Here is a 27,380-nt window from a genome sequence, read left to right as displayed (position 1 = left end):
TCTATCTATCTATCTATCTATCTATCTATCTATCTATCTATCTATCTATCTATCTATCTATCTATCTATCTATCTATCTATCTATCTATCTATCTATCTATCTATCTATCTATCTATCTATCTATCTATCTATCTATCTATGTACCTATTCGTTTTTTACCTGTTTACCTTTCTCTCTATTAAGCTACCTTTTTGGATCTTTAGCGAGCTATCTAGCTAGCTTTTTACATTTGTATGCATGCTATGTAGCTAACATTTGACTTTTTTTTCTAGTTATCAAACTAAATTTTGGGATCCTTTCCAGCTAGCTATCTGGTTTTGTTTTTAGATTTATATCCAACTGTCTAGGTGGCTTTTTACATTTTTTGTATGCTAACCTTTTTATGCTAGCTAACCTTCTACCTTTTAGCTATATAACAAGCTATCTAGCTAGCTTTTTACCCAGGGTTCTACAATGTATTGCCTACGGGCACCAGGGTGCCCCGTAAGGACAGCTGAGGTGCCTGCGGACCTGTTTTGAAAATAGCTCACCAGTGCTGGGTCATTGTGATTTCCTGGTAAAATAAATGTTTTATTGGTTGACTGAGTCTATTTAACCCCACTTCCAATAATAGCATGGTAAAAATTTAGTACCAACATAATAATGACATGATAAGTTGTTATTGTAGAAATGCAGATCAAATGGGGTGCCCTTTGCGCTAATTAGTAACAAAGTAGCTGTCAGCTTGAAAAAGGTTAAAGACCCCTGATTTTACCTTTTTTACTCGTTATTAAGCTAGATTTTGGGCTCCTATCTAGTTTGCTACCTCGCTTTGTTTTTAGCTTTCAATCGAACTATTTAGATGATTTTTTACATTTTTTGCTACCTTTTTAGCTATTTAGCAAGCCATCGACTGTATCTAAGTTCATTACAAACTGGTTGCCCTTTGTGCTAATTAGTAACTAAAAGTAGCATGACACTTGAAAAAGGTTGGAGACCCCTGTTTCAGCTAAATGAGTTAGACACACCTGTTTTACCATAGGGCATCTTGGGAGTTTTTAGGCCTACACATGACATCTACCAAACTTAAGCTTCGCAAGCTGAGTTTTCCCAAATTCCAGTTTTATGGTCAAAACTGCATGTGTCATGTCGACTCGACAAACACGTCCATTCACGGATGACATAATGCTTCTCAAGCAACCTGCATCATAAGCTTGATCCCACCTTTAAGTCCCCCCATGAGGCAGCGGCAGTTGCAGTTAGTTGTTTTTGTGCGCAAGCCGGAACGGCTGAAACTGCAAGCTCCACGGCTCCAAAAACGGGAGCGTCAGCAAGAAAACAAAATCATACTCTGGACTCCTCCTTGGACATCTTTGTCATCTGCGCGCAAGGAGTCTGCAGCTTCTTTCGAACGCCTCGCCACCAGACAAGCCAAGACAACGGTACGAAAAGGCACCTGCCGCTGCTGACAGTCAGGGCTGCTTTGTTACACCCAGCATTGCTTGTCTTTGAATAGGATGTTACTCACTAGCACTAAGTGTCAAACTCTTTTTAGCTCGAGGCCACAAGGTAGAAAAAAGACCTTCTCACTGGGGCGAGAGTAGTGAATAAAAGGCATAAAAAGTGGGCCTAGGGGGCTGGGGGTCTTTTTGGAGGTTCACAATTGAATTAGGATACAGTGATGTGAGATTTGATTATGAAACGATAATGGAGGGCTTTTTTTCCTCAATGTTTTTTCCTTCACTAAGATCTTATCTCTTGTGGTGTTGTTCAACTGCATTCGTGATTAAAAGCAAAACAAAAATTAATTTATATTCCATTACAGTATGTTTAACCTGGTGAAACTCATTCAGACTGGAAAGTGACAAAAATAGTATACAAACACAAATTTACATAATTAATGTATTCATTTAAAAGTCTTCTTTCTATTTTTTTAATTAAAATGTTTGGCTCGGGGGCACGGCAACGCAGTGGTTAGCACGTGTGCGGCACAGTTCGGAGCTCATGAGATCAAACATCCCTGTGTGGAGTTTGCATGTTCCCCCCGTGCTTGCGTGGGTTTCCTCCGGGCACTCCGGTTTCCTCCCATATTCCAAAAATATGCACGGCAGGTTGATTGGCTGGTCCAAATTGTCCCTAGGTGTGAATGAGTGAGTGAGTTGTCTGTCCCTGTGTGCTCTGCGACTGGCTGGCTCCCAGTTCAGGGTGTCCCCTGCCCCCTGCCCGGGGATAGCTGGGATGGGCTCCAGCACCCCCACGACCCTACTGAAGATAAGCAGTGCAGATAATGGATGGATGGATGTTTGGCTGGGAACTTCTTGTGTTAGGTTTCGTACCTTTTATAGAAAGGAGCAAAAGCTTTTTTTAACTTCTGCAAAGACAACCCACATTCTTTTTTTCCTTTTAATTTCAAATATTTTGTATAGCCTTAAATGAAATATCCGTTATATTCATTTTAAGTAAAATATTACCTGGATGAGTTTCCTAAATGTTTTCTGTTTGGTTAATGATAGTCAGCAAATACAGCTACAGCGGGTGTACAAGAAGCGCCTGGCTTTGGTGAAATCCAGTTGACATGTTTAAAACTGCATGTCATTCTTTGACACGATGCAACTAATTTATTGTCTCAGGGGACACATAAAATAATGTGGCGGTCCCCATTTGGTCCGCTATGTGCACTAGCAGAAGCTCAAGAACCTAAAAGAGATCGTTTCAAAATGACGTTTACATTATGGAAACAATGGATGCATGTTTAGTAATTATTGAACACATAACTTAATTTGTGTAAGTTCTGCTTTATTTGTTCGTGATAACACTTTGGCTGATTAATAAATCCATTTCACAAATGACATGTGCAGCTTTGACTGTTGCCATGGTGACCGCTTTGGAGATTTATCTGAATGTGTGTGTGTGTGTGTGTGTGTGTGTGTGTGTGTGTGTGTGTGTGTGTGTGTGTGTGTGTGTGTGTGTGTGTGTGTGTATTGTTTCTTTGTGCAGGAGACGACATGAGTGCCTCAAGGTTCCCAAGTGGAGGAAGAGACAAATGCAGGTATGTTTTTTTTTTTTTTTTTTTTTTTTTAACCTATGGTTCATGAAGTGAGAAACCAATGTTGCAATCTCGGTCGTAAGAAGCTTTGGGGCGAATTTGCACAATAAAACCGCCATTCTTCACCTTTCTGATCCACTTACAAACTCTTCACTTAAGTCTCTCCATGTGACTCTCTTATTGAAATAAAGAACAGTTGGCTCATGCTCACTAAAAAAAAAAGTATCAGACCATCTTAATTAAACGAGTTTTGACTTTTTGTGACAAAAAAATGAGTGAATTTATTTCAATTGACTAAACAAAAATATATAATTATCTTGAAAGTAAAACAAGGTGACAATATAATCGTTTATTCATTATTTAAAGGGGCAGTGTGTATAATGTAGTGCCTCCTATGGTTGAAAAAAAACTTAATTCATTAAAAAATACATTAATGTAAATTATGAGCAAAGATCCATGAAGTATCATAGGCTGAAAAATTTGAATTCATTTTACATTTTTGTGAGGAAGGATTGGACAAACTTGAGCCCAGTTCCAAACCTTGTTGACACCCTCTGGGGGAAGGTGCCGTGCCAGATCACAACATTACCTCCCCCTCTAGGGCCGGATGCCAGAAAGACCAAAAAGAAAAACAAAAGAAAGGTCACAGAAGCTGCAGCAATGGGGACAGGATGGCTAAAAGTCATTTTTGCTCGCCACCAAGACAGAAACTGGAAATAGCCTTGGGATTTTCCCCCCACCGCCATAACAGAAACCAGAAGTGGCCGTGGGGCTTTTCTCCTTGTTGCCAGGACAGAAACCAGAACATATTTTCCTTTCAATAGCAATTGAGGATAGTGCTGCAACAATTTATTAAAATATGTTTGTAAAAGCATTGGCAAAAAAAATCCATCCTTGATTCGTTGTGAAGTGCGATTTATGTATCACTCAGCATGTCAATTCAATGCAAATGAGAGTGCATTAAATTTCGTAGTTATAATGGGATAGAGTTGAACTGTTGAGGAGACATGTTCATAGTACCACTTTGATACAGCAGAAGCCGACTCAAGATCACATTTTGTTGATCTGGTGACGAACTTGTAGTAGCACTTTGGTTCCTTAGAGGGTGCCTCGAGAACCTATTTTGATGCATGAGGTCGTCTTGATCCAACAAAGTCAAATCATGTTTAATTGCATAGCCCTTAAACACAAGAAGTCTCAAAGGGCTGACAACAAATCACATATTATGGCAAAATACAGACTATTTTTACACCATCCTCCGATCTAAAACCTTCATGAGGGCCGGGAAAAAGTTAAAAACCTCAACATGAGGAAAATGAAGAAACCTTGAGAAGGGACCGCACATTAGGTAATCCCACTTCGACGGATGGCTGCAACGGATGTTGCAATAACAAAGAATACACAGATATTGTCAACATAAAATATAGGTAATTTATAAGCTATAGAATATAAATATGTTTTAAGCCTAGATTTAAACAGTTCCACTGAGGTTGAAGATCGAATCTCAGAGGCCAGAGCATTCCCCAGTACCGGGGCCCAAATGGAGAACGATCTCTTCTTGGCTCTTGGGATCACTAGTTACGAGCTTTTTCAGAGCGAAGGCTCCGGACTGGAACATAGGGGGAAATTACATCTGAAAGATATGAGGGAGCAAGTTCTCGCAAGTGATCTTGTTCTTCTCTGTTGTTGCCTCTCTTTTTTTGGGCTTCATGAAAAAGTATCATACATACTTGCAGGTGTATAGCATACATTTGTATGTATTTTGGTTTATTTTGGTAAAGGTGGGGTGCGTCGTTTGAGTTGTCCTTAAAAATATGAAAGACAAATATTTTCTCTATAAAGTATGTGTTAACAATACCCAACTGAATTCAAAGACCCTATAGATTTTTTTCACCCCTCCTTTCTGCTTCTATATTACTCTTACTGAAGGTGTTATAACCGTGGAACACATTATGCCGAAGGAAATGGGGTGGGCAGTTCGGGGCGGTAAAGAGTGATTTCATGCTTGTGCTCGCGGTTTTCTGTGAGTGTAGCATATTAATGGTGAAAGAAAAGGACTGTTTCAAATACAGTCCAAATGCCAACCCAAACCCCCAAAACGATGAAAAAATATTAGTTTATTTGAGCGCATGTATGAAATGCACATACTTGCATGTGCCACTCAAGTAGCTTGACAAAGGCTGCAATGATAATATAAGCTATAATTAGATTCAGGAAGTACAAAATATTCAAATTCCAGACAGTAATTTTGACTATTCGACAAACACCTGATTTTTTTTATTGCTTTATGTTATATAATTCATTGTTGTTTTGTGCACTATTTTTCAAATGAGCAAAACCTCAATATGTCAATATAGAGGAGGAAATCAAAAATGTGATTTTTAAAATCCCATTCATTGATTAATTGAAAAAAAAAAAATCCAACGATTCATTGATCATAAAAATAATCTTTAATTGAGATGCTAGTTCGCTATAGAAACATTGGAAACCAGATACCAAGCAAGTACATTTAAAACGAGATGCTATGGAAATCAAAAGCCATTGAAATGGATTTGAACTAGGCAACACTTGCATTCTCATCCCGACAAGAATGTCGGCATGCGGGTTGACCCATCACCTACTTGAGTTAGAAAAATGGAATGCGACCAAAAGAAGCCTAATGCCATTGTCCGCTCATTAGTTGGCGGGCTTTGATTGCCGAATGGCGACCTCCCAGCTAACCCGCTTATTACACTGGCCTCCACATTCCTCCCACAAATCTCCTTCTGCAATCCCGCACCGTTTCTCTTATTATGAACGAAAATCGCTGGAGGACACATCGCCACGGTTATTTCCCGGCTGACTTCCGAAGACAACAGGAAGTGACCTTACCCGGCGGAGATGGAATTACTGGCAGGCCGGGCCCGGCTACGTTCAGACAGTGTGGCAAGCGGCACATCGGTTTCTTCGACGTCTTCCTCTAGGATTTTTCTCCGCCAGAGGCTGGTTCAACTTCTGAGACGGATCGACGACATGAGTTCGGACGACGAGGCCAGCGAGGAGATGTCTCGCACGCTTGATGATGCTTTTCAATTGTGCTCGCGCTTCCAGCTGCCCACCAACGCTTTCAGGTGGACCTCCGCCAAGGCCCAATTGCGCGCTCTCGTGCTTCAGATCAAAATATAAAACCTAAAATCGACGACAAAGTGTAATGTACTCTCAGGTGAAAATGTCTGAAGTGTACGGTATGTATCAAAGGTTATGAAATTTAAACTTTTTCAACGGTTTAACTAACGACTATTCTATTTGTCACCGACTATGGAAAGTATTAGTCGAATCATTGGATAGTTATTAATTTTTTCTTAAATTTAGCATTAATTTGATTTAATTATATGTAGATCATGATAAATATAAGGCAAACAAGTACAATGGAAAATACATCATTTATTGAACATACTGCAGATTCATACGGAAATTAATTACTCAAAACAAATTAGGCACAGTGCTCAGTCAGTAGACATAAATCCATGAATGAACCTCTGTCCATTTTTAGGGATAGGCAAATAAATAATAAATCAAGTAAACATTTTCTATCTCTGTAAACTCAGAATAGGCTCATAAGCAGTAGTAAAATAGAAGAATAGAATATAATTTACTTTTATTGTCATTCTTTGTAACCATGCACACAGAACGAAATGTCGATACACCTGGCCCGTACAGTTAAACTGTAGCGAGCTGATGCAGCCGCAGCCAAACAGGGCGCCGCCATTTTAGACCCAACTGCTGTGTTGGGAGTCATTAAGTTACCAAACCCCCCAATTCCAACCCTTAATGCCGAGCGCCAAGCAGGGAGGCAATGAGTACCAATGTTGTAAGTCTTAGGTATGACTCGGCCGAGGCTTGAACCAGCGACCTCCCAGTCTCTGAGCGGGCGCCCTACCGTTGTAAATAGCAAATACAACCAATATCATGTCCATTTTGTGAAGGACATTCAGTTGTCAACTACAACATATGTAACAAAAGAACTTATCAATTATTACCAGTTTGAAATCAAATGGTTTTAACAACTGCCGTTAGTCGTTTTCGATGTTTCAACTGTCGTTTGTTTTTCTGTCAGGCACAGTCTGGCATATTCCTCAAGCTCTCTTTAACAACAAAATATAACAACTAAAATAGTTTCATTAAAACCGCATTGGCATGAATGTTACTTGAACCTCATCGTGTTGAGTCAGACTCTGTTTCAATCTGCTGTCTGACTCTCAGTTTAAATGTCGTTGCACCCTGAGGTACTGCCATGATACGCAAGGTCTGTTTTGCAAACTTTGCAAGTAGTCTTTCTACCTTATCTGGGCTAAAATGCTTCCAAACTTTGCTTGAGATAAAGACACTATTTCGCATGAGCGACCCTCAGCAGAGAATATATTCATGTAAAGCTGTCTCACTCTGTTGGAAAAACATGTCTGGCAACAACGGTCGGCAATACAATTCATTGTTGACTTTTTCTATTACTGATTTTGTCAACAACGAGGACTTATTGTTCCAGCCTTGAATTTTTCAAAACTAAGATTTCATTGCACAAAGAACCTGAAAACAACCTTAAAACACTACAAATCACAGGTATTCAAACAACAACCTGTGGGCCCTTTTTGGCACCACCAAAAATATATTTGCTCCTGAAAATGTTTTTTATGCACTATATAGCTTATTAAAAGGTGTGGTGCGTCATTTTAGGGGTCCTTAAAAAGTTGAAAGTTTAATATTTTCTCCATTAAGTATGTTTTAACAAAGTTTAAAGAACCCTTATGCTTTATTTTCCACTGCGTCTATCTGCGGATCACATTAGGTTCAAGGAATGGGGGTTGGGGGGAGTGCTGGAGAGGCACGTCATGCATGTCTTCACCGTTTTTTTTTCCTTTTTCTCAGTGTAGCATGAAAATTTTGAAAGTAATAAAGGCCTTCTTCTAATAGAATCCAAACACCGACCCAAACCCAAAGAAAGATGAAAAAATGCAGGTATTATGAATGAGCCAACTGAGGCTGCAATGAAGACACAAGCCAGAAGATAGCGACAGAGTAACAAAGTTACTTACAGCTCTTTCAGTTAAATAACTTTTTCTCCAAAAAATAAAATAATAAAGAGATGTGAGAATATTTACAACTGGATGCAATGTTAATAGTTGTTACTGGAAATGCAAAATATTGAAAACGGATAAAACTAACAATCATATTGACAGGTTGCACATGGTGACATGGAACGTGGCTACTGCGGAGCCACCCAATGATGTCTCTTCTCTGCTACAGCTTGACGTCCAGCCACCCACTGACCTTTATGTGATCGGGTGAGAAATTGATTTGACACAGTTTACACTGTAAACAAATTTCCTGAAAAATCAATATGAGCCCAACCCTGGGCTATTTTCAGAACCAGTCCACAGGCTACTCAGGTGCCGTTAAGGGGCTACCTGGTGCCTGCGGGCACCGCGTTGGAGACCAGTGTCTCGATGGAGATAAAACAAACAAATGTCCAAAATGGAAACAATGTGTGTCAAAAGACAACAACATCAAACTGATTTCAAAATACTTTGTGCGTAAACCAGTGTCGGGCCGTGCATTTCACACCTAGGCCTTCAGTAGGATGCCTCAATACAACCCTCAACAACTCTTTCATGGCTATAAAACATTTATTGCAGCTACAGCAGTGACACATATAGAATACATCAAGAATAATTTCATACGATTGCCATGTTAGTTATGAATACAGACACAGTTTACTACCCCCAAAAAATCATTTGTGTTTTTGCAAAATATCCATCCCCCTTTCTTTCCTCAAGAAGATTTTAATGACTCCGTTGTACGGATTATCGGGGCGTTTCAGTTCCATTAAGAAGTTCTTTTCTATTGCCATCAAAGCTAATGCTGAAAGTTGAGCTTTTACTGTTGTATTTCTTTTCTTTTCATATGAGGCTGAAAAAGTTTGTTTGATGGAAACATTTTTATTGTGATATTTCTGTTACCATCTCTTTAGCCACTCAAAGTTTGTGAAACCGCAAACCTTTCCAAAGGCCTGCTGGCAGGCTTTGACTTGCCAACTCAAAATCTAGACCACAAGGTTAATCATCAGCTATTTTATGCCGAAGGGGCTGCAGAGCTTACTGCGAAGGCCTCTGGGTAGATTGCTAACCCTGGCAACAAGAAATGGTTGAAATGCGATTGGTTACTTGCTTTAATATAATAGCATACATCTGTAAGCAGCGCAACCAGGGGAAAAGCAATAAAAGAAAGCTGAGACAATTTGCAATTATTCAATACGTTTTGATGGACAGTATATAATTAACATCACATGATTCAGATATTTTAAGGCCAGCAGATAAGGCTTTTAAGGCCCTGACGGACCACCGCTGGTCAAAACACGGATTTGAAATCAACAAAACTGATTTGAAACTGTATTGTCGTGTGTCAGACTGCAGGAAGTTTGCGCCACACCCGTCCGCTTCATTTCAGACTTGGTCGTGGAGGATTCATGGAGTCACGTCTTCATGGACACGTTGGCGCCTCGGGGCTTTGTGAAGGTAAATAAATATTACTAGTTGCTGAAGTCACCAACAATTTTTAAATTGAGAGCTACCATTTTGATAAGCATATCTAAAGGAGCAAATTATTATGATGTTATTACTATGTTAATAATATGTTATTACCAGGTTGTAATTGTGTAATGCAACGTCCATTGCATCCCTGTCATTCTCGAAGGGGGAATACCTCACGTGCGGTCCCTTCTCAAGGTTTCTTTATTCACCTCATGCTGAGTTTTTGAGTTTTTCCTTGCCCTCATGTAGGTTTCAGATCAGGGTATGGTGTAATAATAGTCAGTAGTCTGTAATAGTCTGTAGTAATTACAGCCCTTTGAGACTTCTTGTTATTCGGGGTTATAAAAAAAACATGACTTGACTAAAACAGGCTCACCTAAACACCAAAGCATGCATAGAAAACTTTTCAATTTGCAGGTTGTGCTCAGTTTAATAATTTGGCAGAAGGGGGATGATGGAAAAACATATTCATTTGATTATTTGTATCTTCCAATAAAGTCTGCAATACGATCCCTTGGCAGTATATGAGGAAAAGATAATGTAGTATAATATGTAGTATGTAAATAATGTAGTCATGTCCAAATTTTCGCAAACCATTGCTGCTATTTCAAAATGATTATTCTCATTTTTTGGCAATTTTTCCATTTCACCTGTTTAAAAAAAAAGGCCCAAATCTTTTTAGAATAGTAGTGACAATATGCATTTATGAATAGATAAGTATGCCGACATCTACCTGTACTTTGCTTTTATTTTTGTCTATAATTAGACCATTTATTTTAAATTGATTTGGAAATACTCAGAATTAAAGCAATACATTGTGTAGAAAACGTGATAGTATGCGTTAAAAACTGAAAAAATTGCAAGCCCCAATTTTTTTTTCATCAAATCTGATGAATATCTTTATGAAATAGATGTTCCATGAAAAAAGACAAGTGAGGAAAAATGTAGATAGCTATTTGAATTTCGAGAACACTATAAAGAAGTGTGGCAACAAATCAACACGTTTGTTTTTGGTAGTAAATTGTTTGCGATTATTTCTTTTTACCATATTTATACTTATTATCATTATATTTTTATCAATTGGTAGGTTACATTAAAAAGGCCGATGGACCTCATGTGGCCCAAGGGCCACAGTTTGCCCATCCCTGCACTAAATCATCTGCCTTGTGTGATATAGTTATGAAGTATAGGCAAATTCTAAAAATAATCTCAGAAGAATTCTTCGCCCATTCAAAGACACTGATCTGGTCTATGATTTTTCAAAACCAGTCTGTGGCCTACTCAGGTCTTCTTAAGGGGCCATTTCCCATGGGCACCATGTTGGTGACCCCTGGACTACTATTCTACTCTTCTTGTGTGTGTGTGTTTTACACAATTTAGCAGTATCGGAACTCTTCAATATTTTGTTCCTCTACCAATTTCCCTAAAGCGCTGCTTTTCTAAATGGATAGCGCAGCCCTTCTCTGATTCACCCAATGCCCTTGGCACGTTTATGCCCAAGTTGTGACTGACAGGCACATCTTTAGCACCTCTCCAAGCCTGGCCTGCTTCGTCATTCTGTATTACAGGCAAAAGAGAGCAAACTCACGCACGCACCTCTATCAGAGGCTAAAAATGACAGAGGCAAACACAAAGCACAGTGATATGTGGACCTTTTTCCAAATAGAGCAAAATACAATGCCAGGTGTAATTTGTGTGGTAAAGTGGTCTGCTTCTGTGGAAACACCACAAATGTACACAACCACATAAAACAGCTCACCCTGCAGAGAGCAACAAACTGCAACCACAATTGAAAGCATATTACGGTTCCTAAAAAACTCTAAATCTGTGGTCACTATGGCAATTGAGACCTTATATTCAAAATACTGTGCAATGAATTATATTTTATTTCTCTTGTTGACGCTCACTTCTAGTGTCAATGAGAATGTCTTACTACTGAATTGAAGTAATGTTTCTATTTTGTGACATCCTTCTGCATGAGAGTCTGCCTCAACATAAATACGGAAAACAAACTAAGGAAACTTCAAATAGGCTCTTCCTGGGGGACAGAATAATTACATTCTCATCCCTGTTTTTGTGCGCATTCTATGCCTGTCCCTACAGGTGGCGTCAGTGAGAATGCAAGGTTTGCTGCTGTTGGTGTTCGCTAAACAGTCTCACTTGCCTTACATCAGAGACATCCACAGCACGTACACCCGCACGGGGATCTTCGGATACTGGGTATTGAGTCATAAACTTAAAAAATGATTTCAATTAAAACTGATGTTGATATTAATTTTTGTAGGGTAACAAAGGTGCAGTGTCGGTGCGCTTTTCCTTCTACGGCCACAAGGTGTGCTTCCTCAACTGCCACCTGGCGGCACACATGAGCCACGCTTTACAACGTGTGGACGAGTTCGAGCACATCTTGGAAACACAAGAGTTTGACGTGGATGACGCACGGCATGTTTTGGACCACAAGTTAGTCAAAACACCTCCACCAAAGCACAAGGATCCATCAATACTCCATCGAAAGCAATCTCGTTGCGTTAAATGTAGAATAACTAGTCAATTTTAAATTGGAATGGCACGACATACACATCACTTTGAGACTGTGCCCTCTCCGTGCCAATCTGCAAGTTTTGTTTGAATCAGAATGTAAAAAAAAATCTTAAAGAAAGAAAGTTGATCATTTAAGAAGTGGTGTACAGACACTTGAGAACAAAATTACAGCACAACTAATAAAAAAAAATCATTTTGAAAAAAACCCCATCTTTATTGCTCAACTGTTTAAGGACATTTGGTTGTACATTTGGTACTCCAACACCGTTTTACAAAATGGACAAGGTCTTCAAATCAAAAACCTGTATTATGCAAAAAATGCGCTGATCAAAGTTAGAGTATACTTTCAGGTGCTAACATTTAATGGTGCTAATCCAACACATGGAGTTGAATGTTTATTGAATATCTGTCAACCCCTATTAACTAGCATTCTAACTGCCAGTTTCACTGACTTTGCAAGGCGGTGGGCCTTTCTAAAGTGACTGAAAGCTCTGGCAGCAGGTTGTCCAGTTGAAAACGAAAAGGATGACCTCATCAGCCATAGCAAGACAAGTTGATTGTTCCAAATCCATGATTTCAAGAATGTAGAATATTTACAAAACTACCAACTCATTCAAGTCGCCCAAGAAGGCTGATCGGCCACAGAAGACAAATGCAAGAGAGGCCTGGTCTCTACGCAGGATGTCAATGGGTAGTCAGTTCCACACTGCAGCTGGAATTGCTTACCAATTCAGAAGCTGAACATGGTCATGATCTGTTTTAGCCAAACATTGTCTCGTCGTGTGAGAGCATTTGGACTGGAGGCCTATATTGCACTAATCAAACCTCTCATTTGCACACAAAAAAAATAAAAAAGATACACTGAGCTTTGCTTAGGAGAATGTTGTGTGGGCAGAGGAGAACTGGGTCTGATGGTAAGAATTATTTTAGGCAACACATTGGAGAAAGATTAAACCCAAAGTGTGTAAGAAAAAGTCAGTGAAAGATGAAGGAGCAAGTGTCATGGTTTGGGGCATATTTTCTGCTGCAAGAGTTGGGCCTCTGGTGGAGCTACATGGCTGAGTGAATGTTAACGTGTATCCAAACCTTTGACAGCACATGGTTCCTTACTTGCGCCCATCGCCCAATCAGCGTGCAGTCTTCATGCAGGACAATGCAGGATGTCACACAACAAAATAAATGGGTAAAGAATTTTATTGAAGGTGAAAAAAAAATAATAATGGCATGGCCACCCCAGAGTCCTGATCTGAATCCAATAGAAAACCTCTGGAAATTCCTTTGTGACAAAGATATGGTCAAGAAACCCACTACAATGACCAAACTGAGGAGGAGGCTGGAAGAAGAATGGACCAAAATCGCAGCAGAGCAGTGTGGGAGACTAGTCTTATCCTGTGGCCGCAGATGTGCTAAATTAATTCACACAAGAGGCATATACGCTTCTTGAAAATTGCTGACTGTAGTAATCTTCTGATTTTTTCCATGCCAAAGTCATTGTTGTTCTCTGATTTTGATCAGTGTGTTCTATAATTTTGATTAGTGCTTTTCTAAAAAATGATTTTTGGGTGAAATGCCTTTAGTCATTTTGTAAAAAAAAAAAGTGTTGTAGTACGAGGATTTAGACAGATAAAAAATCATTAACTGTTGAGCCATTAATTATGACATTTACATTTATTACATGTTGTTTTCTAATTTTGATTTCAAGTGCAAATATGTGGTGTTTATTTGAGCTTTGTGTTCAGAGGTCACAGGTTCAAATCCAGCCACTGACCTCCCTGTGCGTAGTCTGCATGTTCTCCCTGTGCGTGTGTGGGTTTCCACATTTCAAAGACATGCATGACACATCAATTGATTACTATGAATTGCCCCTAGGTATGAATGAACGAGTAAACGGTTGTATATCTCTGTGTGCCCTGCAATTGGCTTGCAACCAGTTCAGGATGTCCCCTGCCCACTGCCCGAAGGCGGCTGGGATGGGCTTGAGCACCCTCACAAATCTAGTGAGGATAAGCATTGCGGTACGTAGATGGACCCGCCGGAGGCTACAGTACCTGCCGTCACTACAAAATTTGACTGTTTCTCGAAGTAATCTTCAAGTTGGTGACTTGTTTCTGCTGAATATCTAGAAAGCCTATGCAAGAGCTGGCCTGTGGCTAGGGTGAGTGGCACATTTCCTGGAAGAGACAGTCATGTGAGGAAAATTGATGTCCTTAACGTTCCGACGGCCCGCCAATGCCACCAGTTACTGAAATATGTCATGTCACATATCATTGGAAAGCTTAAACCTTTGGGATTCAAGACACGAGGACCATTCCAAAATATACTCATCACATAAACATCACGATCAGTCTGAAACAAGAGCCCTGAAAACTATAAAAACGGGATAGCTCCCCAAAAGTGCTGGGAACTTCTAGTCATGACACAATTTGTGTGGTTAGATTTACAAAAGTCCAGTGAATATAACCATGTAAAATCTTTACTCCAAAACACACCATAATACTGACAGATGAAAAAAATCAGGTTAAAAGCATTCCTGCACTGTTTAGTGATCTTCGTTGTAATCTTTCTTTTTGGCTCCATTGCTCCCCTTTACATAGACTCTTCATAATATTCATTCATATCCATTAGCCTTTGACGTTTTGGTTGAAACCATTGTAAGCCAACTGCAAGTTTTATTTTCGCGGTCCTTAGCCTGTGACAACCTATGAGTACTTGTATTGAAAAAAAAAAACCTCATGACCAATTCAGCTTTGGCCAATAGTAACCGATTTAATTTTGGATTGATATTTGGTTAGCCAATGAAATTCCCAACAAAAAAGTACACATTTACGGTGTGTATTCAAATCAAAACGAAAATTTAATGTGTGCAAAGCCAATCGGGAATCATCTTTACGCACCGTTATTACATGCAAGTGTGATTGATTTCTGGAAAGGCATATAAGACATATACAACTCTTTCACAATGTCTAAAAATTGGCCAAACTAAAATACACGAATGCGTAGTTTTTAGAGCAGTGAACTGCTCGTCAACAAATGGTCTCTTTTGGAAACACCTAGACCTACCATTTGAAAAAATTAGTAAAATACAAGTTTTTCAGATATGTTATCACATTTGAACAGGTTCTAGGTAAGATTTCAGGCTATTGTCTCACCTGTTTTCCTGCTAAACCCATTCTACATTAATCTACATTTGATTGCACAAAACAAATTCAGGCTTGGATGAAAACCTTCTATTTCTGTGTGTTCCAACTCAGATTAATCAATGTTAGTAGCGCTTGCAGTGATTATTACAGTATGGGACAAAACTACAGAGTGTTACATAAGACAAAATGAGTTAGTAGTAATCACAACTTCAAACGCTGACTCACCAGGCACATGTCAAATCCGTTGCGGAGTACATTCCACAGTTGGACCCTAAAAGAGATACTCTTGTTGCTAGGCTAAGATGTTTTGTCAATGGTGGTCTGTGTAACCCTTTGACACTGCTTGTGATTAAGGGCTAAACAAATAAACATGACTTGACTATTGTATTACAATATCCAGGCTGGTGTTCTGGTTTGGAGACTTGAACTTTCGCATCGCTGACCATGGCCTTCACTTTGTGCGCTCCTCAATTAATGGTGGACGTCTGAACCTGCTTTGGAGCAAAGACCAGGTGACACATGCAAACAGTGTGGTGTGTGAATGTGTCTTCTAACCACAACATGTGCTACTAAACCCTGATATTTATTATTGGATTAAAAATGTAGGGAAATTTGGCTGGTCAATAAATTATTTTTACAAATAACCGATTGACCACTTAAGATAAAAAGCCGAGTTTATTCTTTTCAAACTCATTTCACCTTTTTAGAGCACCGCATACGTTTTTAGACCATTATATCGGGAAAACGGATGAAAAAACATTTTTAGTTATTCTGTTGGGTGGAAACACACAACTTTGAGTTAATTCTTTTTTAACCGTTTTTGAAAGTTCAATATACTTTAACCAAGACACACACACTTTCGGATTTATGGACTTTTACCAATCATCTACAGAAAAATCTTAAATACAACACAAAACAAAACAAGAGTAAGAAAATAAAACAAAGAAAGATAGGAGTTTAGATCTTAGCTGGAACTATTTAGTTACAAAAATAACCTTCACCAGTTATTACGTTATTGTAATTTGATAGAATTCCACCTTTAAGTCACACCAATCAAAACCTAGCACCATGATATGGAGTTTGGTCTAGATTCTATGATGGTACCTGCCCAGTTTTGATGTCCTTGGCAGTAGAATGATGAGGAATCCTTAAGAGTGGAGACCCGGCCGTGAATAGGACCATGGGATGCAATATGTGGAAGCCATGGTTGAAGGCTGGTAGCTTCTTTGAGGTCACAGGCTGGGTCCCACCAGTCTCCTCAGCAAGGTTCTCTTGTCGCTTGTTAAGCTGGGTCATAACCTTTTTGTTTTACTGCGGGCCACGGTTTGTTCCTGTGTAGCCAGGCCTCTTGTCCGCTCGCTAGCTTCTTTCAAACTCAATTGTAGTTACATAGGCATCTGCTCATGTCCTCGGTCTTGCTGGCCCCTTGGGGAAAAGTTGTCTCAGTGACCTTTTATGCTCATATGCGAAATAACCCCTGACCACCCCAAATTCACCCAGTATTTGCCAGATAATTTAAATCAGTGTTCTTGAATTAAAACACAGTATTCAATTCAAATGTTTTGACATCGTTTGATCATTTTCTGTCATTGCAACAGGTATATTTGTATAAGTTCTGCTCGTGAGTGAAATCAGCTGAAATGTTTCTATATTGAATTTTCAGTCACTGCAGTTTTTTGTCAGTGCAAGAAAGTAAAAAAGTAGGAAAAGTAAGAAAAGTTCTTTTTCAAATACGATTTAAACACCAACTCAACCCCCCCCCCCCCAAAAAAAAAGGTTTATTGAAGTGCATCTAAAAAATGCACATACTTGCATGCGCCACAAAAGGAGCTTGACAGAGGCTGCAATGATCATTTGAGCCAGAAGATGGCGCTAGCGGGTAGAACCTTTCCAACTTCCAGACAGTACCCTTAAAACAAGTTGTGATAATTAATTAAATTGTTGTTTTTCTTTTTTTACAATTAGACAGCTGATTAACACTATGGGTAAGGACAATCTTTGTGAACAAAAAAAATTTGGGAAAAAAAGGAATCGTTTTATTATTGAATCTTACGCCCCTGAATCATAATTATAATTTCATTGTGTGCCTCCAAAAGATCCCCAGCCCAACAGCTAAGGCAAACATTTTATGCCATTGATTTACAAGTCTGGCCCCCGGGAGAGTGTTTTTTTCTAAAATGTAACCAATGAGCTAAAATGAGTTTGACAGCCCTGCACTAGAGGTTAGTAGCACAAATAAAATACAACCTGACTTTCTAAGAGCTGCGCTGCTTTTGATATTGTAACATGATTTGATGATTTTAATATCAAGATAGTGTCACTTTTTACACTCTTGATTTCCTGTTCATACAGCTGCTCACAATGAAAAAAAACGAGGCCTTCCTGCAGGAATTTGAGGAAGGACCGCTGAACTTCAAGCCAACCTACAAGTTCAGCCGTAACTCCGACGCCTACGACCTTGGGTAAGACACACAAGATGTAAAAATTCAAGAAAATGGTCATAATTACCTGCAGGTAATAGTGACTTCAATTTTGTTTTGTTTATTACATTCAAAAGCGTTATTGTCACTTACAGTGTATACCCCTGAGAGATTTCATTGTGATGTCATTATTTTTGCGTGTGTGTCTACTAAGCCTTAGCTCTGCAGCGCTGCCCCTAACCATTTTTAGGCCCAGACCCTCACAGCACTGCAGCACCACGCTCCTTTTCCTGTTCATCTCACTTACCTGGGCACTGCTCTCAATTCGGCTAGTAGACACGCCCAGGTGGGTGTCTCCATGACAAACCTCCATCCCTTTAGAAACTGGTGACAAAAATTGTCTCATTCCACAATTGTTGGTTTAAATCCTCCAATCTGTAAAACAGGGTTCAGGAACATTTTTGACCTAAAAAGCCATAATAGGAAAATATTTTCATGTTTTTGAGAGAGCGAGCCATACCAAATTTTTGAAGTCAAAATCACCAAAACCGCCAAACCCACTTTCCAGACACAAGCAAATTTTTTTTAGCACATTTTATTTCTCTGTGTGACGTTAAATGGTTTGAACGATTTTATTGACACTATTGACAGCAAATAAACAATGTGAGGTATGAACAATTTTTCTCGACAATTTTAACAGCAATTAAGCACATTCACAATTTTGTTATATCTGACAATATAATAATAATAATAATAATTATGACGTATTAACAATTTTTTCCGACATCTTTAACAGCAATTAAACACGCAATTTCATTATATCATACCATTTGGATAAAATGATAACAATGATGCGTTAGCTTGTGTCCCGTATCAACAAATATACCACTTTAAACCTGTCTCTCTCCTACATTTACTGTTGGTTTCAATGCAAGGTCCAAGCAGAGTTGTTTTTTTAAAATATGTCACAAAAAACTGCAAACGAAAAGTTTATTGATGTATATTCCTTCAGCGCAGTGGGCGTGTGTGAGAGAAAGGGGAGCATGGTGTGTGTGCCTAGCTTCACCCAACCTTACCGCTCACCCAATAAAATTGTTCTGTGAGCTTGGCCAACGTTCAGGGTAATTATGTTTTGTTGTGTGGGTTTTTATCATAAAGTGTCTCAAGAGTGAACCTACATTTTTAATGAGCTTCGAACTAGCAGCCCAGGGCCATTTGAGGCCCTTATAAAGATAAATTGAAGCCCCCGTCTTAATAAGAATGTTCATTTGAGTGTCCCCTGCCCACTGCCCAATGATTGCTGGGATGGGCTCCAGCACCCCCGCGACCCTACTGAGGATAAGCGGTTGCAGCTAATGAGATGAGATAATGAGACATTCAATTTAGATTGACTGGTCTGTTGTGCACAGTTCTGAGGTCATGGGTTCAAATCCAGCTGCCAGCCTTCCGGTGCGGAGTTTGCATGTTCTCTCCGTGCTAGGCTGGGTTTCCTCCGGGCTCTCCGGTTTCTGCCCACATTCCAAAGACCTTTGTCAGGTTAATTGGCCAGTTAGAATCTTCCCTAGGTGTGAATGAGTGAGTGAGTTGTCTGTCTCTGTATGCCCTGCAACCAGTTCAGGTTGTCCCCAGCCGACTGAAGATAGCTGGGATGGGCTCCAGCACCCCCGTGACCCTACAGAGAAAAAGCAGTGCAGATAATGGATGGATGCTCTATTGTAATGATTGTAATTCCGACTTTTTTCTCGGTTTTGCTCCCAAATGGCTCTTCAGGTTGCTTAATCCTTATATTACTATTTATTATGTACAGTGGAACCTCGGTTCTCGACCATAATCCGTTGCAGAATCCTGTTCGAAAACCGATTTGGTCTATCACCGAAAATCGTTTTTGCCATTAAAAGTAATGTAAAATCATTTTAATCCCTACCAAATCCTTGAAGGCTTACCATGGACGTAAACATGAAGCTAACCCAGGCTAATCGTATGTTCGCGTTAGATTACGCTAACATGAACGTGTAAAAATTAAAAAAATCAGGTTGTTTACACGTCATTTAGCACCGGGGTCTCCACAACAAGTGGTGAGCGGTTAAAGAATAAAGAAAAGATTTATGAATAGGATTTCTTACCTTTGTGGTGGGCTGCAGAAGCCATGCTCTATTCCCTCGAAAGAAGGGAAACTCGCACATCTTCTTCATATTTTGCTATTATTTCTTTCTTAAATGCAATAGTTGTACGCACTACTCTTCTTTTTTTACCTGTAGCAACTTTGCTGCTTGCACCGACCTTCTTCCGAGGCATAATTAGGGGTTAAAACACTCCGTTCACCGATATTAAAAACGAAAGCAAAAAGAAGTGCGCGGTCACGTGACAACAGTTCTTCACGAGGGGTGGGGCAATCTACACCCGTACGCCGCTCAGCATCGCCCCTAGCGTACCGGCGTCCGAACTACGATTTTTTGAACGAAAAGCGAAGCAAGAATTTCTCAAAATTTTTGGTCGAGAACCGATTTGTTCGAACTGAGAGGCGTTCGAAAACCGAGGTTCCACTGTATTATTATTACAAAAAATATTACATCCCAAACAATTTTAACCTTTCTATTCTTAACAAATTTAAGGCCATCAGCACAGAATCCCTAAAAAAAATAATTTTGACAAGAGAAATATAGCGTATCGAAGGGAACAGGCTCTCGATTGACAGGTAGCCAGCTCCCACTTTTAAGAGCCGGTTCATAAAGACATTATGTTCATGAACGACACGAGTCGGGGATCTTAAATTTCTCATGTATCTACCATCATTTGCCTTTTCTTTTGCTGCATTAGTAAATACTATATTCGTAATCGCTATCTAACTATATGGTCGGCGCTATTTTGAAAGGTGAAAAGACGTGAACCTAAATATTCTCAGAGGCGAGTGGAAACCGCCTTATCTAAACTTTTGATAAGTTTGGGAACCATTGCTTTAGATTCTAAAGCAATGGTTCCCAAACTTTTGCAGGTTGGCGCACCCTTGGCTCCCCCGTGTATTCCTGGCGGGTTTTGGGGTTGGACACTATTAGACATTTTTAGCTAGAATCACAGCATTGGTTATTCCTTCGTGCCTTTGCAAACTTTTTTCGTACTGTGTCAAGGTCGCAAATGCTGTTTTGGAAGTTTGTTCACCTCCCAGTCCACTTGTAGATGCACCTTCTTCGTCTTTTACTTGTAATCCTTTTTACATGCTGTGATAACTTTTAAGGTACTGGTACAAATGAATTGTGTTTCCTCTGGACCTAGCGACTACGCGAAAGCAAATTCTGCAACGGGCGTTTTTTTCTGTTCCAAGTCCGCTTCATCAAAACCAAAATAGGCCCAAATAGGTAACGCCCTTCTTCTGTGCAAGCTTCGTTTCCTTCTCGTGTATTGACTCTGTTGAGTCCGCCATGACACTTAATGAGCTCACACAGTGGATATGGCAGTGTGGTGCTTGCCAACTTTGAATCACGTTTATTGGCTTGTGCAATTATTAAAACTTGCCTCTGATTGGTCGGCGCTTTTAAAACTCGAACTGTCACAATTGTGGTTGGTCAAAACTCCATCACTCGCTACAAAACCTTGAAAGAAAACGCAGTGCTTTGCGGTTTCACAACCGCACTCCGTATAAACTTCTGACTTCGACTTTGGACTGACGCCCCATTCTTCCTCACCGCCCCCTCAGATCCGCCCACTTTGGGAACCACTGATCTAAAGTAAATCACCGCGTTTGTCCGTCAGTAACAAAAACAGCGTTGAATTAGTTAGATTACCACGTTCCTGGAAAAAAATAACGCTGTTGCTTAACTGCGTTATTTGAACGGCGTTATTCCCAACACAGGTAGTATACATGTAAAACAGTAGTGTTGGCAGGTATGCTCTGTGTCAAGTGAAAACATTTGATAAATACTTAACCAATACGGCTCTAAATCTGAAGTCACATCCTTTTTAAAAGTCTCCTTCAAAACAAAAATGAAAACTATGTAAACTTCAAAGTAACTTTTCCTGTGGGGAAGGACACTATGTCTGTAAATCTCCCTAAGCGAAAGACTAAATATCTTTATCCCTGTAAAATCTTAAGCCCAAACCTGAATCCAAGACCCGTATTAGGACTCGAGTCGGGCCTAAAATGTGAAACAGCTGGGTTTCTCTCTCGCTGACTATTTTTGTTTGTTTTTATTATGATTATCGACTTTCAATGTTTTTCTTTGTCTCTCTGCTTCTTCTCTCTTAAAGTATCACACTAGATGTTTAAGAACGTACTGCTGCTGTGTTTTAGGACCCAATTTTCAAACTGTTAAAATTACAGACTTCTCCCGAGTCCTCAAAAATAAAATATGGAATTTGGGGTTTGCTTCGGTCTCAATCCTGCAAATAAAGTGAATTGGTTGGGTTCGGGCGGAGTCAGCCTTAAATGCCTGCGGGCCTGTGCCGGGTCGGGCTGGATTTTTTCAGGCCACATCTTATCTTTACCTTAGCTTAGCGTAGTCAAGAAGGTAAGTGTTTTGGTTAACAAACTAACAACGAGCTTGGATCTTGTCACGGGTTGTATAGCGGCAAGAAAAGGAAGCCCGCATGGACGGACCGCATCCTGTGGCGCATCAAACCCAAAAACTCCCCATCGGAGGAAGACGACGACAAGCTGTCAATCGCCACGGACGACAGCTTGGATGAGTACCCCCTTGTGGTCACTCAGGATAAATACACCAGTGACATGAGCTACGGTGTTAGCGACCACAAGCCTGTCATTGCCAGTTTCAGCCTGGAGGTGAGAGACGAAAAATCCGTAGCACAGAGGTGTCAAACATGCGACCCGTGAGCCGGATCAGGCCCGCCAAGGCTTTTAATCCTTCTTTCTCTCTCTTTATTCCTTTTTCTGTCTTTGTCTTTTTCTCTGTCCCTTCCTCTCTCTTTCTCTCTCTCTTTCTGTTTCTCCTTTTCTATCTTTCTCTGTCTATTTCTATATTCCTTCTCTCTCTCCATCTCTCTCTCTCTCTTTCTCTCTCTCTCTCTCTCTCTCTCTCTCTCTCTCTCTCTCTGCTTATGATTTTTGTTTTGTTTTTTGTTTTATTGTGAACGCCTAAGCTGAGGAAACACTTCGACACGCCACTGGTTCACGTATCTCCTGAGGGCATCTGGAGTGCCGATCAGGACGCTCTACTGAACTACACTGTCGAGGAGGACTTCCTATCATCAACGTGGGACTGGATTGGCCTCTATAAGGTGCATCCCTGGGGTAAATAAAACATAGATACAGGTAATAATAAACCAATATTGTGCGAAGGTTGGCTTCAAGAGCTCGAGCGACTACGAGACTTTTGTGTGGGTTCGAGAGGGCGATTTACCAGAGATTGATGAAGTTATACAGGTAATGTGTTTGCATTTAGCATGTAGCATAAGATAATTTAAATCAAATAGGTAGAGGGCCAAATGAAAGAAATGGCTCAAAGTCAAGGGCCGGAATGATTAAATGTTGAAAATTACGCCTTTAGTCTAGTGCAGGGGTGTACAACTAATTTTAGCTCTGGGGCCACATAGTAGAAAAACTATAACACCAGGGGCCGGCCCATTAAATTAATTGCATAAAAAGTTTGCCTTAGCTGGAGGGCTGGGGGTTTTTGGAGGCTCACAATTAAATCATAATTCATAGGTGTAAAATTTGATTGTAAAACGATTATTGAGGATTTTTTTCCTCAATATGTTTCCCTTTTCTATTATCTAAAGCCCCAGTGTGTAATATAGGACCACTAGATGGCACTGTTGTTTAATGTGAATGAAAACCAGATCACATGAGCACAGTTAAGCAGAAAGTTGCCAGACAAACATGGCGGCGACCCTACATTATGCAAGAGAAATACTGTACACATTTCTCGACCTATGGTAATTTTATTTTTTTTGAAAAATATCTGGGTATATTTCATTTATATTTGCCTTGTATTAAAATCATTTTTTTTTAATTTTACTGAATGAAAGTTTTTGTACCACTAGGAGGCACTAAATATTTCACACTGTCACTTTATTCTCTGGTAGTGTTTATTCTATTTTGAAAATGTTTCCAAAAATTCGGGCACTTCATTGTTATGTTTAGAATCTATTATAGAAAAGAACTAAAGGTTCTTTAAACTTCTTCAAAGACACCCAAGTGATATTTTTCTTAATTTTGTATTTTTTGTATTGCCTTAAATAGCGAGTCCGTGAATTTTATTTTACTTAAAATATTATTGGGGAGGTGTTTTCACATTGTTTTCTGGTTAAATAATAGGAGTCATCAAATACAGCTACAGTGGGTGTTTCGCGAGTGGCGCCTGGCTTTGGCAACATCAAGTGGACATTATCACTGCAGGTCGTTTGGCTAATTTTTGTCTTGTACTTCTCAAGGGCCTGATAGGTTGGTCGTTTTGGTTGTAACATTTCTCAGAATTCACTGTCTGAATATAACTTGTTTTTATATTCCTAAATATAAAAACAATCTTTCACACACACATGAAGTAACGGTTCAATAATCAGTCTAATTGCATCTTTTGTACGTTTATCAGTTTTGTACTCTTTTATTTTGAAGTTGCATTTCCGGTGTATTTATCTGTTTCCTGTGTGACTAAAGTTAACTAGACACACGGGGCGCGCAGTGTGGCCGGGAGCCCAGCCGGGGCGAGTGGTGTTTGGGCCATCACCAATGCTAATAAATTTTATTTACCTTAATGCTTGTTTTTATTTGTTTAATTCTGCCAACATAGAGTTCATATAAGTTTTAACTTTATCAGGGCCACATCGAATAACGTATCTGGCCACTTTTGGCCAGTAGGCCAAGAGTTTAACACATGCCTTTAACAGTGCGTCTGAGACTTATTTTTAGTAAGATAAAACTGCAAGACACCAGCAAAATTATGGGGTAGGCCACGTTTGGCCTGCGGGCCATGAGTTTGACACACGTGGCCTAGTTGAACCTACTGAAAAAATATCACGTATTTTTTAAAATACAGTGGGATTGAAATAGAATCAAGTGCAAACATCAAAAAAACAAAATCCACACTTTCTTCAAAGAAAAGTAACTTAATGTAAAAAAAATGTGGGTATATAATACAGTGGAGGATCAAGATCATAATAGAAAACCTTGACTTATCTTATGCTGCACATTATAAAAAGCAGAATTTCCGCATGTAGTCATGTTATTCAAGTTCCAATGTCTGTGAGGCATTTATTTATTTTGTTTTTTTATTTCATTTTGTTTTGGGTTATTAGATCTCCATTGATAAAGACGACATCCCTCTACTCGGCGGCCAATACGTGCTGGGCTATTACAGTACAAACATGCAGAGCATCATCGGCCTCAGTGCCAACTTCCAGGTAAACGAGGCACATATTTAAAAAATTAAATATGATGCATGCTTCATTTAAGAATTCTTGTCGGACAATTGTGTAGATCTTGGAGTCGAAACGTGCTGTCATGGAAGGTCTGGTGCCGGAGAACATCAACGGGCTCACCAAATAAAGTATAAAACTTTGTAGCGTCTCATTGGACTCAATCTTGAACTACGCGGGTCTGCATCACAAATTGAACTATGTGGTTTGAGTCTTACTGTACAGATGATTGAAATAATAATTATGTGAGAACGTAGTTCACACTTACCTGTCAATGATCATTCTGAATGATAATGAGTTACAATTATTTTGACAGTTTGATTATTTCTTTTTGTCTGAATACTGGAAAATTCAGATTGCATTTCATATATATATATATATATATATATATATATATATATATATATATATATATATATATATATATATATACAGTATATATATTCGTTAATGTTTATCTTTAGGATTAAGAAAACAATCAGGGTTTAATTTCTGTCTGTCTTGATTGTGCCAGCAACGAAGGTTAATGAATAAATAAATTATCCTTAAAGGGATAGTGTGTGTTATTTGACCACTAGATGTCATTGTATTCTGTAGTGCAACTGAAAACGAGTACTAAAAAGCACAGGGAAAGAAAACAAACTACACAAAGTGACCAAACCGCACCATTTTCTTCTTTTTTTTTGGACCAACCTTTCACATACAACGAAAAAAAGAAAGAAAGAAAAAAAGAGAGAAAGAGAAAAAGAGGAAAAGAGAGAAAGAAAGAACCGTGACAGCAAGATGGCTGACAATGATGTCAGCTCCCTTTAGATGAGGTTTGGATTGTGTTAAATGAAAGCAAATTTCTTGACCTTTATGAGTATTAAAATTTGACCATTAAATTATACTTCATGTATTTTTCACTTATTATTTTATTTGAATTCACCTTGTTTTTTTTTGTTTTTCTTTTGAAGTGTTTCTTTTATTTTTAGGAAACATTCAATATTACACACTGTCCCTTTAATGTTTATGTTGTTAGCGTGCCGGAAATGATAAAGGAACTTTCTTTCACATTCTGTGTGTCCCACTGAAGTGGACACTTATTTTTAGATTAAAAAGGTTGTAAATCATATCCAAAATATCATTTGTTGGTGTTCCAATTCGTTCCGATATCGTTCAAAATGTACATTATATGACTTTTGTTTTGCTTATTATTTTCCTAGCTGTTATAAAACAAAACGAAAATTTACGATGAAATTATGAAAAATGTGTGAAAATGTATATTTAATGTTAACATGTTTGAAATAAAAACAGGATATATGACACACAATTGTTTTTTGCTATACACATATTCAAAAAGAGGTACTTATTTATGTATCATACTTTTAAAGGGACAGTGTATAATATTTGACCACTTGGTGTCACTGCATTGTGTATTGCAACTGAAAAACTAGTGCTAAAAAGTGCAACCAGGAATACAAACTACAGAGACTCAAAATAACCCTTTTTCTTCTCATTTTATTTTACAAAGCCTTTTGTGAACAAAAAGAGAAAAAATAGAAAAGGGGACAAAATAAAGAAAAAGAACAAATAAAGAAAAGGGGGAAAAAGACGGGTGGGGGGCAAAAAAATAAGGGAATCTAAAAAGGAAAAAAAATGAAGTAAAAAAGAAGACAAAAGAATAAAAGAAAAAATAAAGGAAAAAGGAAATGAGAAAATAGAGAAAAATAGGAACAAAATCAAGAAAAAGAAGAAAGATTAAAAATAAGAAAAAACAATTCGAAGTACCTGTTGCAGCAAGACGTTGCTGTGGCAATGTTAGGCCCACGATGATCTGTTTATTCAAGTAAAACACGTCTTCGTTTGACGATGAGAAGAAATCAAACACGTTCGTCTCCCGTTTATCTGTTGATGATTTGACAGTTCGTTTCAGCATAAGCTTTATAGTAGAGTGCATAAGTTTCGAGGGGTTCCCTCCCCCTTTTGCTGCCATTGACGGCTTTATTCATCAAAGACATTTTGTTGCTAGCCAAAAAAAGCAAAAAAGTACTTATTCTTTTGATGTCGTGTCATTTGTCCGAAGGGGGACAGTGGTCCTATCGTTTTAAAGGGACAGTGTATATTTTTCGACGACTGCATTTTGCTGTATAGACTGGTGATTTGGTTTTTAGGTACCCGTAGTAGCAAGAGGGCGGACAATTATGCGAGACTCATGTTACGTAAAATAAAGACATATTTCTCTACAAGTATTAAAATAAAAATATGTTTATGTGAAAAAAAAGGAAAAAAAACCGAGCGATTTGAGTCGAAAAAGGCAAAATAAACATGTTACCTGCTCAAAAG

The 27,380-nt window shown here is 39.0% G+C and overlaps 1 protein-coding gene and 1 long non-coding RNA gene across 5 annotated transcripts; one reads left to right on the top strand and one right to left on the bottom strand.

Moving 5' to 3' along the window:
* The first annotated feature begins 1,228 nt into the window (after positions 1-1,228).
* On the top strand, positions 1,229-26,353 carry inpp5kb (inositol polyphosphate-5-phosphatase Kb). Of its 4 annotated transcripts, XM_088321386.1 has the most exons (14): positions 1,283-1,422; positions 2,978-3,029; positions 8,240-8,344; positions 9,466-9,574; positions 11,693-11,809; positions 11,874-12,049; positions 15,671-15,782; positions 17,623-17,732; positions 22,251-22,464; positions 22,782-22,919; positions 22,981-23,064; positions 23,959-24,039; positions 24,936-25,040; positions 25,117-26,353. In XM_088321386.1, the coding sequence occupies exons 2-14, from the start codon at positions 2,986-2,988 to the stop codon at positions 25,183-25,185; spliced, it is 1,464 nt and encodes a 487-aa protein (XP_088177512.1). In that variant the 5' UTR covers positions 1,283-1,422; positions 2,978-2,985; the 3' UTR covers positions 25,186-26,353. The 4 variants fall into 4 exon arrangements, with proteins under 4 accessions (XP_088177513.1, XP_088177512.1, XP_088177510.1 ...); XM_088321387.1 differs by lacking the exon at positions 23,959-24,039 and having other exon boundaries at positions 1,229-1,422; positions 25,117-26,352; XM_088321384.1 differs by lacking the exons at positions 1,283-1,422; positions 2,978-3,029 and adding an exon at positions 5,763-6,136.
* On the bottom strand, positions 16,417-27,045 carry LOC148349770 (uncharacterized). The gene is made up of 3 exons (XR_015847364.1): positions 26,826-27,045; positions 17,998-18,125; positions 16,417-16,695 (listed from the first exon to the last, which is right to left on the bottom strand). It is a non-coding gene; the product is annotated as an uncharacterized LOC148349770 (long non-coding RNA).
* Between the last annotated feature and the right edge of the window lie 335 nt (positions 27,046-27,380).

Source organism: Urocampus carinirostris, chromosome 17, assembly GCF_059441175.1.
Source record: "Urocampus carinirostris isolate Australia breed hairy pipefish chromosome 17, RoL_Ucar_1.0, whole genome shotgun sequence".
Classification (NCBI taxonomy): Eukaryota; Metazoa; Chordata; class Actinopteri; order Syngnathiformes; family Syngnathidae; genus Urocampus; species Urocampus carinirostris.
This window is presented reverse-complemented; position numbering and strand designations above follow the sequence as displayed.

Coding starts and splice junctions, on each gene's coding strand:
- inpp5kb (XM_088321384.1), top strand. CDS start 5,907: ATGGAATTACTGGCAGGCCGGGCCCGGCTACGTTCAGACAGTGTGGCA. Junction 15,783..17,622: donor TGCTTTGGAGCAAAGACCAG/GTGACACATGCA, acceptor CTGTTCATACAG/CTGCTCACAATGAAAAAAAA. Junction 22,465..22,781: donor TTGCCAGTTTCAGCCTGGAG/GTGAGAGACGAA, acceptor TGAACGCCTAAG/CTGAGGAAACACTTCGACAC.